The 14,401-nt window shown below is 43.4% G+C and overlaps 1 protein-coding gene across 2 annotated transcripts in view; it reads right to left on the minus strand.

Moving 5' to 3' along the window:
* Nucleotides 1-1,827: 1,827 nt before the first annotated feature.
* Nucleotides 1,828-14,401, minus strand: part of zgc:153012 (uncharacterized protein LOC777626 homolog) — a 30,912-nt gene continuing 18,338 nt past the window's right edge. Inside the window, exons 4-5 of one of the 2 annotated variants that reach the window (XM_017681978.2) lie at nucleotides 2,785-2,836; nucleotides 1,828-2,215 (exon numbers count right to left, since the gene is read on the minus strand). In XM_017681978.2, the coding sequence (XP_017537467.1) occupies nucleotides 2,075-2,215; nucleotides 2,785-2,836 (193 nt within the window). In that variant the 3' untranslated portion in view covers nucleotides 1,828-2,074. Of the gene's footprint in view, nucleotides 2,216-2,784; nucleotides 2,837-14,401 lie in introns of those variants that run through there. The other variant, XM_037541112.1, reaches the window with a different exon arrangement.

Raw genomic sequence — 14,401 nt, forward strand, 5'->3', positions numbered from 1 at the left:
CTGGTCCTAACTAGGTCTCCAGATTAAACAGATCTGAAATGCTCAGACTTTTATTTTGGAAAATAAACTAAGACGAACACTAAAAACGACTGAGACAAATCCGCGGCCGGCACTGGCCACTGTGTTCTTGCTACTGGGGACACAGTGGGGTCCAAAAGTCTGACCCAACATCGATTTTATGATTATTTAAAACTGAAAAAACAACAGAGCTGAAGAGAAGCTGGGATCGCCTGTCACCACGGCAACGAGACCAGCCGTCTCCGGACGCAGGCCTGTGGTAATGTTTGGAAAATTCACTGAAGCTGTTCCGCTGATTCAGGACAGAACGCGCACTCGGACGTTCGGCGTCACTGCATGTGATGATCATAACATCTACAGTGAGGAGTTTCCTCTGCCGCGCAGCCCTGCACGTCTCCCCCCCACCAGAGAACCTACACCAGTCTTCTGAGCTTATATGGAATGCTGATGATGGAAAATAGTGGAAAATCTGGAATAATGAGTTTTCTTTGGGGACTATTTTGCCGCACAGCGCCCTGCATGTCTCCCTCCACCATGAATGGAGTTGAAGTTCTCTAAACTCTCATAAAACAGCGTCTCAGTCATCAGGCAGTGAATTCAGAACCAGCTCATGTAGGAACTTTCTGTAGGAGCTTTTAGAGGGACGTCTGGTTCCCATCACCACCACTGTGAGGAGCTTTTAGAGGGGGACGTCTGGTTCCTATCACCACCACTGTGAGGAGCTTTTAGAGGGGGACGTCTGGTTCCTATCACCACCACTGTGAGGAGCTTTTAGAGGGGAACGTCTGGTTCCCATCACCACCACTGTGAGGAGCTTTTAGAGGGGAACGTCTGGTTCCCATCACCACCACTGTGAACGGCTCTGACTCGGTCAGTTTATCTAGAACAGAGAACCGCTCAGAACCGCTCTGTTTCCATCTTAACCAGTTAATGATGCAGGAAATTCTGGTGCAGTTGGTGGAGTTCCCCTTCACGAGAGAATCTACAGAATTGTGAAAACGCTCTGGCAGCAATAAATAAGCAATAAAGGAGCAAACGTTTAGAGTCTCATCGTTACTGCTAGAAACGGTTAATTCATGAAGTTTCATCAGAAAGTCTTCTTAAAAAATCACGGCTTTAAAAACCTTTCATTAAAACGCAGTTTCACAAAGTTTAACACTAAACTCTACTGTGTGTCTGTGTGAGTGTGTGTGTGTGTGTGTGTGTGTGTGTTTGTGTATATGTGAGTGTGGGTGTGTGTGTGAATATGTGAGTGTGTGTGTGTGTGTTTGTGTATATGTGAGTGTGTGTGAGAGTGTGTGTGTTTGTCTATATGTGAGTGTGAGTGTGTGTATGTATGTCTCTGTGTGTTTGTGTGTGTGTGTGTGTGTGCGTATATGTGAGAGTGTCTGTGTGTGTTTGTGTATATGTGTGTCAGTATGTGTGTGTTTGTGTATGTGTGTGTCAGTATGTGTGTGTATATGTGTGTGTGTGTGTGTTTGTGTATATGTGTGTGTGTGTTTGTGTATATGTGAGAGTGTCTGTGTGTGTTTGTGTATATGTGTGTGTGTGTTTGTGTATATGTGAGAGTGTCTGTGTGTTTGTGTATATGTGTGTGTGTTTGTGTATATGTGAGAGTGTCTGTGTGTGTTTGTGTGTGTGTGTGTGTGTAAGTGAGAGTGTGTGTGTTTGTGTATATGTGTGTCAGTATGTGTGTGTGTATATGTATGCCTGTGTGTGTTTGTGTATATGTGTGTGTGTGTGTGTGTGTTTGTGTATATGTGAGAGTGTGTGTTTGTGTATATGTGTGTGTGTGTGTCAGTATGTGTGTGACAGTATGTGTGTGTGTATGTATGCCTGTGTGTGTTTGTGTATATGTGTATGTGTGTGTATATGTGAGAGTGTGTGTGTTTGTGTATATGTGTGTGTCAGTATATGTGTGTGTGTGGCACTGTGAACAGTGAATATCACTCTACAGTTCTCTGCTCTCAGAGTCCTTTAACAGTCTTCTCTTGTAGTCTCTCCATTCTTTTAACTGCAGGCCGTCTGTAGTAAAGACTCCATTTCCCATCATGCCTCAGTGTGGGTCCTTAAGGGCACGCAGGATGTAGTTCTCTCTCTCTAACTGAGCGTTCCTCTCAGACAGCTCCTTTATCTGCTCCCGCAGAACTTCCACCTCCTCTCTCACCGCCAGCATCAGGTGGGCTTTCACCAGGTCCTACACACACACACACACACACACACACACACACACACACACACACACACACACACACAAAATTAGACACACACACACACATCCCCAAACACACACACACACACACATAGAATCGGACACACACACAAACACACACACACACACACACACACACACACACACACACACACACATAGAATCAGACACACACACGAACACACACATAAAATTAGACACACACACACACACATCCCCAAACACACACACACACACACACACACACACACACATATAGAATCGGACACACACACAAACACACACATAGAATCAGACACACACACACACACACACACACACACACATAGAATCAGACACACACACACACACGAACACACACAAAAGAAAGTACTGAAACTACTGTTCCACTTTTAGCTCGTACAGCTGAGTCACTGTGTTACAATGTACAGCACTGCATTCTACACACAGCTGAGAGAACACACACACACACACACACACACACACACACACACATAGAATCAGACACACACACACACACACACACACACAGAATCACACACACACACACTCACCATGGCCTGCTCGATCTTGTTGTCAATGGCGATCATGCTGCCACTGGATCCACTGCAGGGAGAGAACAGGGGTGAGAAGATCAGACAGATCAGATCAGACTCACTGCTCACCACAGATCATTAATCATTACTCAATCATCACTCATTACTCATTAATCATCACTCATTAATTATTAATCATCACTCATTAATCATCACTCATTAATCATCACTCATTAATCATTACTCATTAATCATTAATCATCACTCATTAATCATTAATCATCACTCATTAATCATCACTCATTAATCATTAATCATCACTCATTAATCATTCATCATCACTGATTAATCATTACTCACTAATCATTACTCACTCTCATTACAGACATTCTTACAACTATTACAGGAGACATCCACCCATCACGCCCATCACGTCCATCACGTCCATCACACCCATCACGTCCATCACGTCCATCACACCCATCACGTCCATCACACCCATCACGTCCATCACGCCCATCACGTCCATCACGTCCATCACACCCATCACGTCCATCACACCCATCACGTCCATCACACCCATCACGTCCATCACGTCCATCACACCCATCACGTCCATCACACCCATCACGTCCATCACACCCATCACGTCCATCACACCCATCACGCCCATCACGTCCATCACGCCCATCACGTCCATCACGCCCATCACGCCCATCACGTCCATCACGCCCATCACGTCCATCACGTCCATCACGTCCATCACACCCATCACGTCCATCACAACCATCACACCCATCACACCCATCACGTCCATCACATCCATCACACCCATCACGTCCATCACACCCATCACGTCCATCACGTCCATCACGTCCATCACACCCATCACGTCCATCACAACCATCACACCCATCACACCCATCACGTCCATCACATCCATCACACCCATCACGTCCATCACACCCATCACGTCCATCACGTCCATCACGTCCATCACGTCCATCACACCCATCACATCCATCACACCCATCACGTCCATCACACCCATCACGTCCATCACATCCATCACACCCATCACATCCATCACGCTTACTCCGAGGAGAACGAGTTCATTACTGAGTTATTCTGATTACGGTCGCTGTATGAAAGACGGCCCTGCAGCCCAACCGCTGCCTGTTTATCATGTTTAATAATAACAGCAATAACCATCACCACTACTGCTTTTCTTCTTATTATTATTATTAACAGTGTTACCAATCTGTTAATAACACCTGTTATTGCTGTTTTATTTCTCTGATCTGTTATAAATGCAGTGCTGATGCAACAATATCAGAATCCTGTCATTAACGCCAGATAATCATTTAAAGACGATCGGATCGGGCGGATATTCAGACCGATGTGCGGTGAGTGATGACCCTGTGGCAGGCCGGTCCGGTGACGCTGGGTTACTGCCCTGTTACTCTGTGGTCTGTAATGCTGATTCTGAAGGATTTAGTCCTGGTTTCCAGGTCTTCAGACGGAACATGCGGCCCAGTGCTGAGCGGTGTCTGTGCGCTGTTCTCTGGCAGAGCCGATGGAAGTTGCTGTGTAGAAAACCAAGCGTTTGACCAAAGCCACAGCAGACCTGCTCTCAGGTCAGCACAGCCACCGCGTCAGCACTGCAGTGCACGGCATCCACAGATATGCAGCATGTTTTCTGGAGTTCAGACTGTAAACAAACAGAGCGTTTCTGCTCCCTGCGCGACGAAAGCAACCCAGTGCAGAACAGCCCCGCGACAAGGACCTTACTGTTCTGAAATGTGGCCGCAGCTCACGGCTCACATCACTGCTGCCAGTCCTGCCGGCAAAGCACACACAAGGCAGACAAGCTAAACCCAGAATAAGCCACACCAAACAGTCAGAAATACCTCCACAAGTTAAAGGAGGAGCTGAAAACGTGAGCCCACCACTGCAGTGCGACCCCCAATAGCCACGACTGGAATAACGGATGCTGACCCCACCATGTTTACCTGCGCAAGAACAGCAGCAGCGAGAAGAAGGCGGCATCAGAGGGGCGGAGTCCCTGTTTGAGCCACGCCCCCTTTCCCTGCCCCTTACTGTTATTGGGCGCTACACTGGCGTCTGTTGACCAGGAGGCACTACGCAGCTGTTCTGGACACCGAGGCATCTGACACCGGCCTTCAGACAGGCTCTTATTAGCTCTGGAAACCAGTAAAGGGCCCCCAGCAGGGACTGAACCACAACACACACCAGGCGGGATGTGTTTTTCAGGATATCCAGAAGACAAGAGCACCTCGCTGAGTTTGTTTGGGCTACAGCGCTGAGGAACATTCCCTGGAGGTCCCACATACGGGCCTTGGATCGGCTGATTGGGAGCAAACCCTATAGCACAGCTAGCGTTAGTCCCTCTCATGGACTTACCAGCTGCAACTATAGTGCAGCTAGCAGCACTGCTAGCAGTCCCTCTGGTGGAGCTAACATCAGTCCCTGTCGTGGAGCTAGCAGTACATCCAGTGGAAATACTGGAGGGCTCAGAAGTGGAGATGATGTCAGTGAGATTTTCAGTTCCTATGGTGGAGCTGAGTTTGGATCCACTACATCCAGATCCTGCTGAAGTGTCTACAACACCTGTAGGGGGTCTTGTGATGGAGGAGCATTTGGATGCTGTGGTGGAGGTGGATGTGGGTTTTGTGATGGAACTGGTGATGGAGCTGAATTTTGGTGCTGTGAGGTAGCTGGTAGGAGGCACTGTGGTAGCGGTATTTTTGGGGCCCGGGATGGACTTAAAGGTAGGTCCTGTGGTGCAGATGGATTTGGGCCTTTTGGTGGAGCTGGTAGTTGGTGCTGTGGTGGAGGCAGATTTGGGTCCAGCGGTGGAGGTATATTCTGGTCTCATGGCAGAAGATTTGGTTCCTGTGATAGAGCTGATGGTTGGTGTTGGTTCTGTGGTGGAGGTGGATTTGGGTCTTGAGATGGTGGTGGATTTGGCTCCTATGGCAGAGATAGATTTTGGACCTGTGGTGGATTTAGGTGTGGTGGAGGTGGATTTGGGTCTTGAGGTGGAGGCGGATTTGGGTGCAGAGGTGGACCTGATGGTGAAGGCAATACAGGCCCAATCAGGGGTCACCGAGGGATAACTAACAGGCCGTGAAGTGAAGCGCTCCAGCCTCAGCCCACCCCTGTCAAACGCTGGAGGACGCCGATCACAGCCGGCGGAGTCTTTGTTTGCTGTAGCGACAGATAAGAGGAAGTTTTCCTCAAAGCAGTTAACCCTTCCGATTGGCCACGAGTCACGCAGCCTAACCGGCGGAACCCTCCGCCCAGTTCCGTTCCCTCTCAACACAACCTCCTGCCTTCCTCCATCGCTCCCTCTCTCTCTGCCGAGGAGAGAACGTGGGATGGGAGGAGTGCACGGAGGTCTGGACCAGGTTGAGGGGGCGGCTCCTGATGCGGGACGGGGGCGCGGTTCACTGGCAGGCCCTGCTTTCAGAACCGGAGAGGATGATCTGGGGGTGGGTGGGGCTTGTGGAGTGTTAGAGGAGGGGGTTGGGCTGGGGGTGGAGCTTTGAGAAGAGTGTGAAGCAGGGAGCGATGCAGAGAGGGAAGGAGAAGAGTGCGATGGAGGGAGGGGAAGTGGGCGGGGCTGTTTCCGGGTCTCAAACAGGGACACCAGCTTTCTCACACTACCAAACATGGCAGGAAACGACTGAGTCACACTCAGAGCGGACAAGAAGTTACATCAACAGGAAGCCGCGAACGGCTGCAACCTCCTGAGCCGCGGCGCTCGTGTCGTCTCGAAGCCACAGGAAGAGAGTGAGTGCGCACAAACGAACGGCCCCCGAGACAGTCGACAGAAAACCACACTGGCTTCCACCGCGGGCTGAAGGTGCGAAACCAGCTGATTCCACTAAATCTGAAACCGAGACTTCCTAAATGTCTAAATCAGGGGTGCCCAGACTTTCTGCTGCGAGGGTCCAAATTGTAATGCTTGTGGTGGGCTTCAAAATTGCAACTAACTATCAACTCCTTTAGCCCTCTACGGGGGCTTCTGTAGTGCTGAGGGGGCTGCAGATCCCCAGTTTTCAGGGTTTCAGGGGCCTTTTGGGGGCGTCACTGCAACACAAACAGGTTCTGGTGTCCAGAGTGAAAGTTCAGAGCTGTAGACCAGCTTTGAGCCCCAAAGCAGCCTAAACAGACTAACGTAATAACAAACTGTGTTTTGGATACAGTAGCTTTTCAGATCGACTGCTGTATCCCGTTCGGGGGGATTTGAAGCGTTGAATCTTTAAGGTGTAGCCTGTAGTCTGATTGGCTGGTTGGTCCAGACGTAGGAAACGCAGGGCTTGATGTGAGTTTTATGTATTTATCTCCATCTTCTGAATGTGTTAACAGTTTCTATTGATTGTTCAGAAAGTTCAGACAAACGTCACACGATTTCAGAGGGTAGACAATGTAAATACAGCGTACAACTTATGCTGCATCCTACATTCCTGCCTTTACTTTGCGTAGTTGACAGTAAAGTTTCTTTACATGCAGCCACACCGCCTCGCCTTTAAACCCAGTAAACGGATACCTGAGGGCTCTAAACCGACTGCCTCATATGTGTTACATCTGCCTTACAGTAAGAGAGGTACGGTGTTAATGGGTAACAGAACATCCTACACTTCATCATATAATGTCATATGTTGAAGGAATTAGACCCTGTATAAAGATACGTGTTCCCTCATTGGCTGAGGGAGTGGAGGGTTAACTGTCTGGCCGGCCAAACGTCCTCACAGGCCAACTTCTTTCGGCAGCCCTGCTCCGACTATGTCCTCATTATGTCAGTGATTCTTTCTAAAAGTGTAACTACATGCCATCACACCAATAAAGCCAAAGCGGAACTGGATTTCAAACCAGTGAGACTAAAAAAAACTAAGAAAGAAAGAGTGAGAGAAAGAAGAGGAAACAAGGCAGAGTGTAAGCAGATGTGCGATTAGAGCGAGCAAGGGCGAGCGAGCATTGTGTATTGTGTATAGTCCTCCGGTGTAATCAGCGTCCCCCCGGGCTCAGCAGCGTCCCCCAAATCTCCGTCACGAGACCTCCTTCCTCCTCACGCTCCCATAATCCCACACTATGCTCCAGTGCTAATGCTTATCCAGCTGCCGGTTGTGCCAGTGAGGAGGATCAGCCCAATCTGGGGTGAAATGTTCTCCTTTTCACCGTTTACAGCCGGTGAGGAATCTCACATAATCATAAACCAGAGCAAACTCCAACGCTGAGCAACACCATCACGCGTCCCCACGGCAACCCTCCATCACGCGTCTCCGTGGCAGAGAACGGTGACCCGTCTCTGAGGCAACACAGTCACACATTTCCGTAGTGGTGGATCTCCGAGGCGACGTGAAGTCACGTGTCTCCGTAGCAACACAAAGTGAGGTATCTCCATGGCAACACCGTAATGTCTACATGACAGCAAGGTGACATATTCCCTTGGAAACACAAGGTAATGAATCCCAGAAGCAACACAGAGTCACGTGTCCATGCCAACATACAGTCAGTCGTGTCTCCACTGTGAGGCACAACTTTGCATCTACGTGGTGTTTCCTTAGCAGCACACAATCATTTGTCTCCGTGGCAATAGTCAGTCCCAAGTCTCTGTGACAACAGCCACAGTTCACCGTGGCAGCACAGGCAGTCCCGTATCCCTGTGGCACGTCTTCATGACAACACGCAGCAGTATGTTTCCATGGAAACCGACAATTAGGTGTCTCAGTGGTAACAGTCACAGGTCTCTGTGGCAACTCCTGTCTGTATGGGGGTTTATCAGGAGCCCCCCTCAGTGACGGAGTACGTGCTGAGTTCTGTCTCCAGGGAGAACATGGGGTGCACGTTCCTGCAAGAACATCGCCAACACAGACAAACACACACACACATGTTCTAAAGGCCACCACTGTGATTGGCCAACACTGCAACCCATTCATTCCATTCTCCGCCCACTCACTGTCTCAGCCAATCAGGACAACCTGCCCACACACCCTGCATACAGCACACACTCTGCTAACATTCCACCACCCACTACACACACACACACACACACACACACACTCTTCTCTTACTATTCTTACTACACTCTCAGATCAGAGGAACAGGGTGAAGACCAGACCGACAGGAGAAACTATCTGATGTGATTTATAGTAGATAATAATACGGTAGTGTGATCCAGTGTGATTACGAGCAGGTGAAGCTCAGCACAGTGAAGATCTGAACTCACATCTAGGCCTGAACTGAGTCGTGATATCGCAGAACTATTATTTAAACGTCGAAAAGAAGCTTCCTTTCAGTCTACACTCCGAGTCCTGCATGTGTTGTCTGGCTTTAGAACATTCTATAGCAGCACGAGCAGAGCCTTTGTTCTTTACTTTGTTCATGCTTGTTAAACAGGGCTGCAGCCTTCCACCACTCACTGAACATCATCCTCACAAAGCAAACATGGGCGTTGGCTGACACGGTAATGAACAGGAGTCAGTGGCCTCCACTCATTTATTTCATTTATAGTCAAAAAAGAAAAAGAAATAAAAGCACAGGTGTTTCCAAAACTGATTACAAGCTACAGAGAACATGTGTCTCCTAAAAACCATCTGGAAGAGCTGGTGGACCCCAGACCTGCCCCCATCAGATAAGCAGCACTGAAAGCTTTGATGTCTGAGAGAGAGGAGAAGATCAAGCTGCTTCAGATCTGAAAACATCCACAGGTGTTTCTGTCCATCCTTCCACTGTGAGAAGACCACTCAGTGCTGTGGGTCTGAAAGGACGTGTAGCTGATCGAGAAGAACCTCGCTGAGAAAAGGAGATGGACACATCAAACAGAGAAGCTGGACGATTGACTGACCGCCCCAGAGTCCAGACCTCAGCACCCCTGAATGAGTTTGATTACTTCAGCTGGAAGCTGGAATTCACGTGAAGAGTGACTCACTCAACACTCACACAGCTGAGATAAGACTTCTAGGCTGTTCTGTGTTGTTTTCTCTTAAATGTTTTCCGCTTTTTCCCTGTTCCCGTAATGGCTTCCGGGCTGGAATTGAAATGAAATAAAACGCTCCACAGTGCTGTACAACAAGGGTGATCAAGCAAAAATGCAATTTAATTTAACCCAAAATACTGTCATCTAATAATAACAACAGGCTACAATGTTCACTTTGACTTTCTCCTTCCATATGCAGGCGTATCTTATACGTAATCACAAGTATCTCCTGAAAGACCCATAATAAATCAATACAATATTAAATTATAAAACTATATATTACAGTATAATACACTTCAATATACAGCAGCATAACACTGTAACACTACACTATACTACAGTATTACACCATACCACTACACTATACTGTAGTATAACACTATTACACTACACTATACTGTAGTATAACACTATAACACTACACTATACTGCAGTATAACACTATAACACTACACTATACTGCAGTATAACACTATTACACTACACTATACTACAGTATAACACTATTACACTACACTATACTGTAGTATAACACTATAACACTACACTATACAACAGTATAACACTATAACACTACACTATACTGTAGTATAACACTATAACACTACACTATACAACAGTATAACACTATTACACTACACTATACTGTAGTATAACACTATAACACTACACTATACTGCAGAATAACACTATTACACTACACTATACTACAGTATAACACTATTACACTACACTATACTGTAGTATAACACTATAACACTACACTATACTACAGTATATCACTGGTACACTACACTACACTACAGTATAACACTGGTACACTACACTATATTACAGTATTACACCATACCACTACACTATGCTGTTGTATAACACTATTACACTACACTATACTGTAGTATAACACTATAACACTACACTATACTACAGTATTACCCCATACCACTACACCATACTGTAGTATAACACTATTACACTACACTATACTGTAGTATAACACTATAACACTACACTATACAACAGTATTACACCATACCACCACACTATACTGCAGTATAAAACTATTACACTACACTATACTACAGTATAACACTGTAAAGGTACACTATACTACAGTATAACAGTATTACACTACAGTATACTACAGTATTACACTGTAACACTACACTATACTGCAGTATAACACTATTACACTACACTATACTACAGTATTACACTATGACACTACACTATACTGCAGAATAACACTATTACACTACACTATACTACAGTATTACACTATACCACTTCAATATACTACAGTATTACACTGTAACACTACACTATACTGTAGTATAACACTATTACGCTACACTATACTACAGTATTACACCATACCACTACACTATACCGCAGTATAAAACTATTACACTACACTATACTACAGTATTACACTATAACACTTCAATATACTACAATATTACACTGTAACACTACACTATACTGTAGTATAACACTATTACACTACACTATACTACAGTATTACACCATACCACTACACTATACTGTGGTATAACACTATTACACTACACTATACTACAGTATAACACTGGTACACTACACTATACTACAGTATAACACTGGTACACTACACAATACTACAGTATAACACTATTACACTACACTATACTACAGTATTACCCCATACAACTACACTATACTATAGTATAACACTATTACACTACACTATACTGTAGTATAACACTATAACACTACACTATACAACAGTATTACACCATACCACTACACTATACTGCAGTATAAAACTATTACACTACACTATACTACAGTATAACACTGTAACAGTACACTATACTACAGTATAACAGTGTTACACTACAATATACTACAGTATTACACTGTAACACTACACTATACTGCAGTATAACACTATTACACTATACTACAGTATTACACTATGACACTACACTATACTGCAGTATAACACGATTACACTACACTATACTACAGTATTACACCATACCACTACACTATACTGCAGTATAAAACTACTACACTACACTATACTACAGTATTACACCATACCACTACACTATACTACAGTATAACACTGTAACACTTCAATATACTACAGTATTACACTGTAACACTACACTATACTGCAGTATAACACTATTACACTACACTATACTACAGTATTACACTGCAACACTACACTATACTGTAGTATAACACTATTACACTACACTATACTACAGTATTACACCATACCACTACACTATACTGTAGTATAACACTATTACACTACACTATACTACAGTATTACACCATACCACTACACTATACTGCAGTATAACACTATTACACTGCACTATACTACAGTATTACACTATTACACTACACTATACTGCAGTATAACACTATTACACTACACTATACTACAGTATTACACTATGACACTACACTATACTGCAGTATAAAACGATTACACTACACTATACTACAGTTTTACACCATACCACTACACTATACTGCAGTATAAAACTACTACACTACACTATACTACAGTATTACACCATACCACTACACTATACTACAGTATAACACTGTAACACTTCAATATACTACAGTATTACACTGTAACAATACACTATACTGCAGTATAACACTATTACACTACACTATACTACAGTATTACACTGCAACACTACACTATACTGTAGTATAACACTATTACACTACACTATACTACAGTATTACACCATACCACTACACTATACTGTAGTATAACACTATTACACGACACTATACTACAGTATTACACCATACCACTACACTATACTGCAGTATAACACTATTACACTACACTATACTACAGTATTACACTATGACACTACACTATACTGCAGTATAACACTATTACACTACACTATACTACAGTATTCCACTATAACACTACACTATTCTACAGTATTACACCATACCACTACACTATACTACAGCGTAACACTATAACACTACACTATTACACCACATTATACTACAGTACCACACTATAACACTACAATATACTACACTATAACACTACATAATACTACAGCATAACACTAACACTTCAACACACTACAATATAACACTATAACACTACACTATACTTCAGTACTACACCATACTATACTACAGTATAATACTATAACACTTCAATATACTACAGTATAACACTGTAACACTACACTACACTACAGTATTACATCATAACACTACACTATACTGCAGTATATCACTGGCACACTACACTATACTACAGTATAACACTGGTACACTACACAATACTACAGTATGACATTATTACACTACACTATACTACAGTATTACCCCATACCACTACACTATACTGTAGTATAACACTATTACACTACACTATACTGTAGTATAACACTATAACACTACACTATACAACAGTATTACACCATACCACTACACTATACTGCAGTATAAAACTATTACACTACACTATACTACAGTATAACACCGTAACAGTACACTATACTACAGTATAACAGTATTACACTGCAGTATACTAGAGTATTACACTGTAACACTACACTACAGTATAACACTATTACACTACACTATACTACAGTATTACACTATGACACTACACTATACTGCAGTATAACACTATTACACTACACTATACTACAGTATTCCACTATAACACTACACTATTCTACAGCATTACACCATACCACTACACTATACTACAGTGTAACACTATAACACTACACTATTACACCACACTATACTACAGTACCACACTATAACACTACAATATCCTACACTATAACACTACATAATACTACAGCATAACACTGTAACACAGTATAACACTGTAACAGTACACTATACTACAGTATAACAGTATTACACTACAGTATACTAGAGTATTACACTGTAACACTACACTACAGTATAACACTATTACACTACACTATACTACAGTATTACACTATGACACTACACTATACTGCAGTATAACACTATAACACTACACTATACTTCAGTGCTACACCATACTATACTTCAGTATAATACTATAACACTTCAATATACTACAGTATAACACTGTAACACTCCACTACACTACAGTATTACACCATAACACTACACTATACTGCAGTATAACACTATTACACTACACTATACTGCAGTGTAACACTATAAAACTTCAATATACTAGAGTATTACGCTATACCACTACACTATACTACAGTATAACACTAAAACTTCAATATACTATAGTATAACACTGTAACACTACACAATACTACAGCATAACACTGTAACACTTCAACACACTACAATATAACACTATAACACTACACTATACTTCAGTACTACACCATAACACTACACTATACTACAGTATAATAGTATAACACTTCAATATACTACAGTATAACACTAACACTTCAACACACTACAATATAACACTATAACACTACACTATAACACTACAATATACTACAGTATAACACTATAAAACTTCAATATACTACAGTATTACGCTATACCACTACAGTATACTACAGTATTACACTATAACAATATACTACAGTAATACACCAT

This window comes from Pygocentrus nattereri, chromosome 9, assembly GCF_015220715.1.
Source record: "Pygocentrus nattereri isolate fPygNat1 chromosome 9, fPygNat1.pri, whole genome shotgun sequence".
Classification (NCBI taxonomy): Eukaryota; Metazoa; Chordata; class Actinopteri; order Characiformes; family Serrasalmidae; genus Pygocentrus; species Pygocentrus nattereri.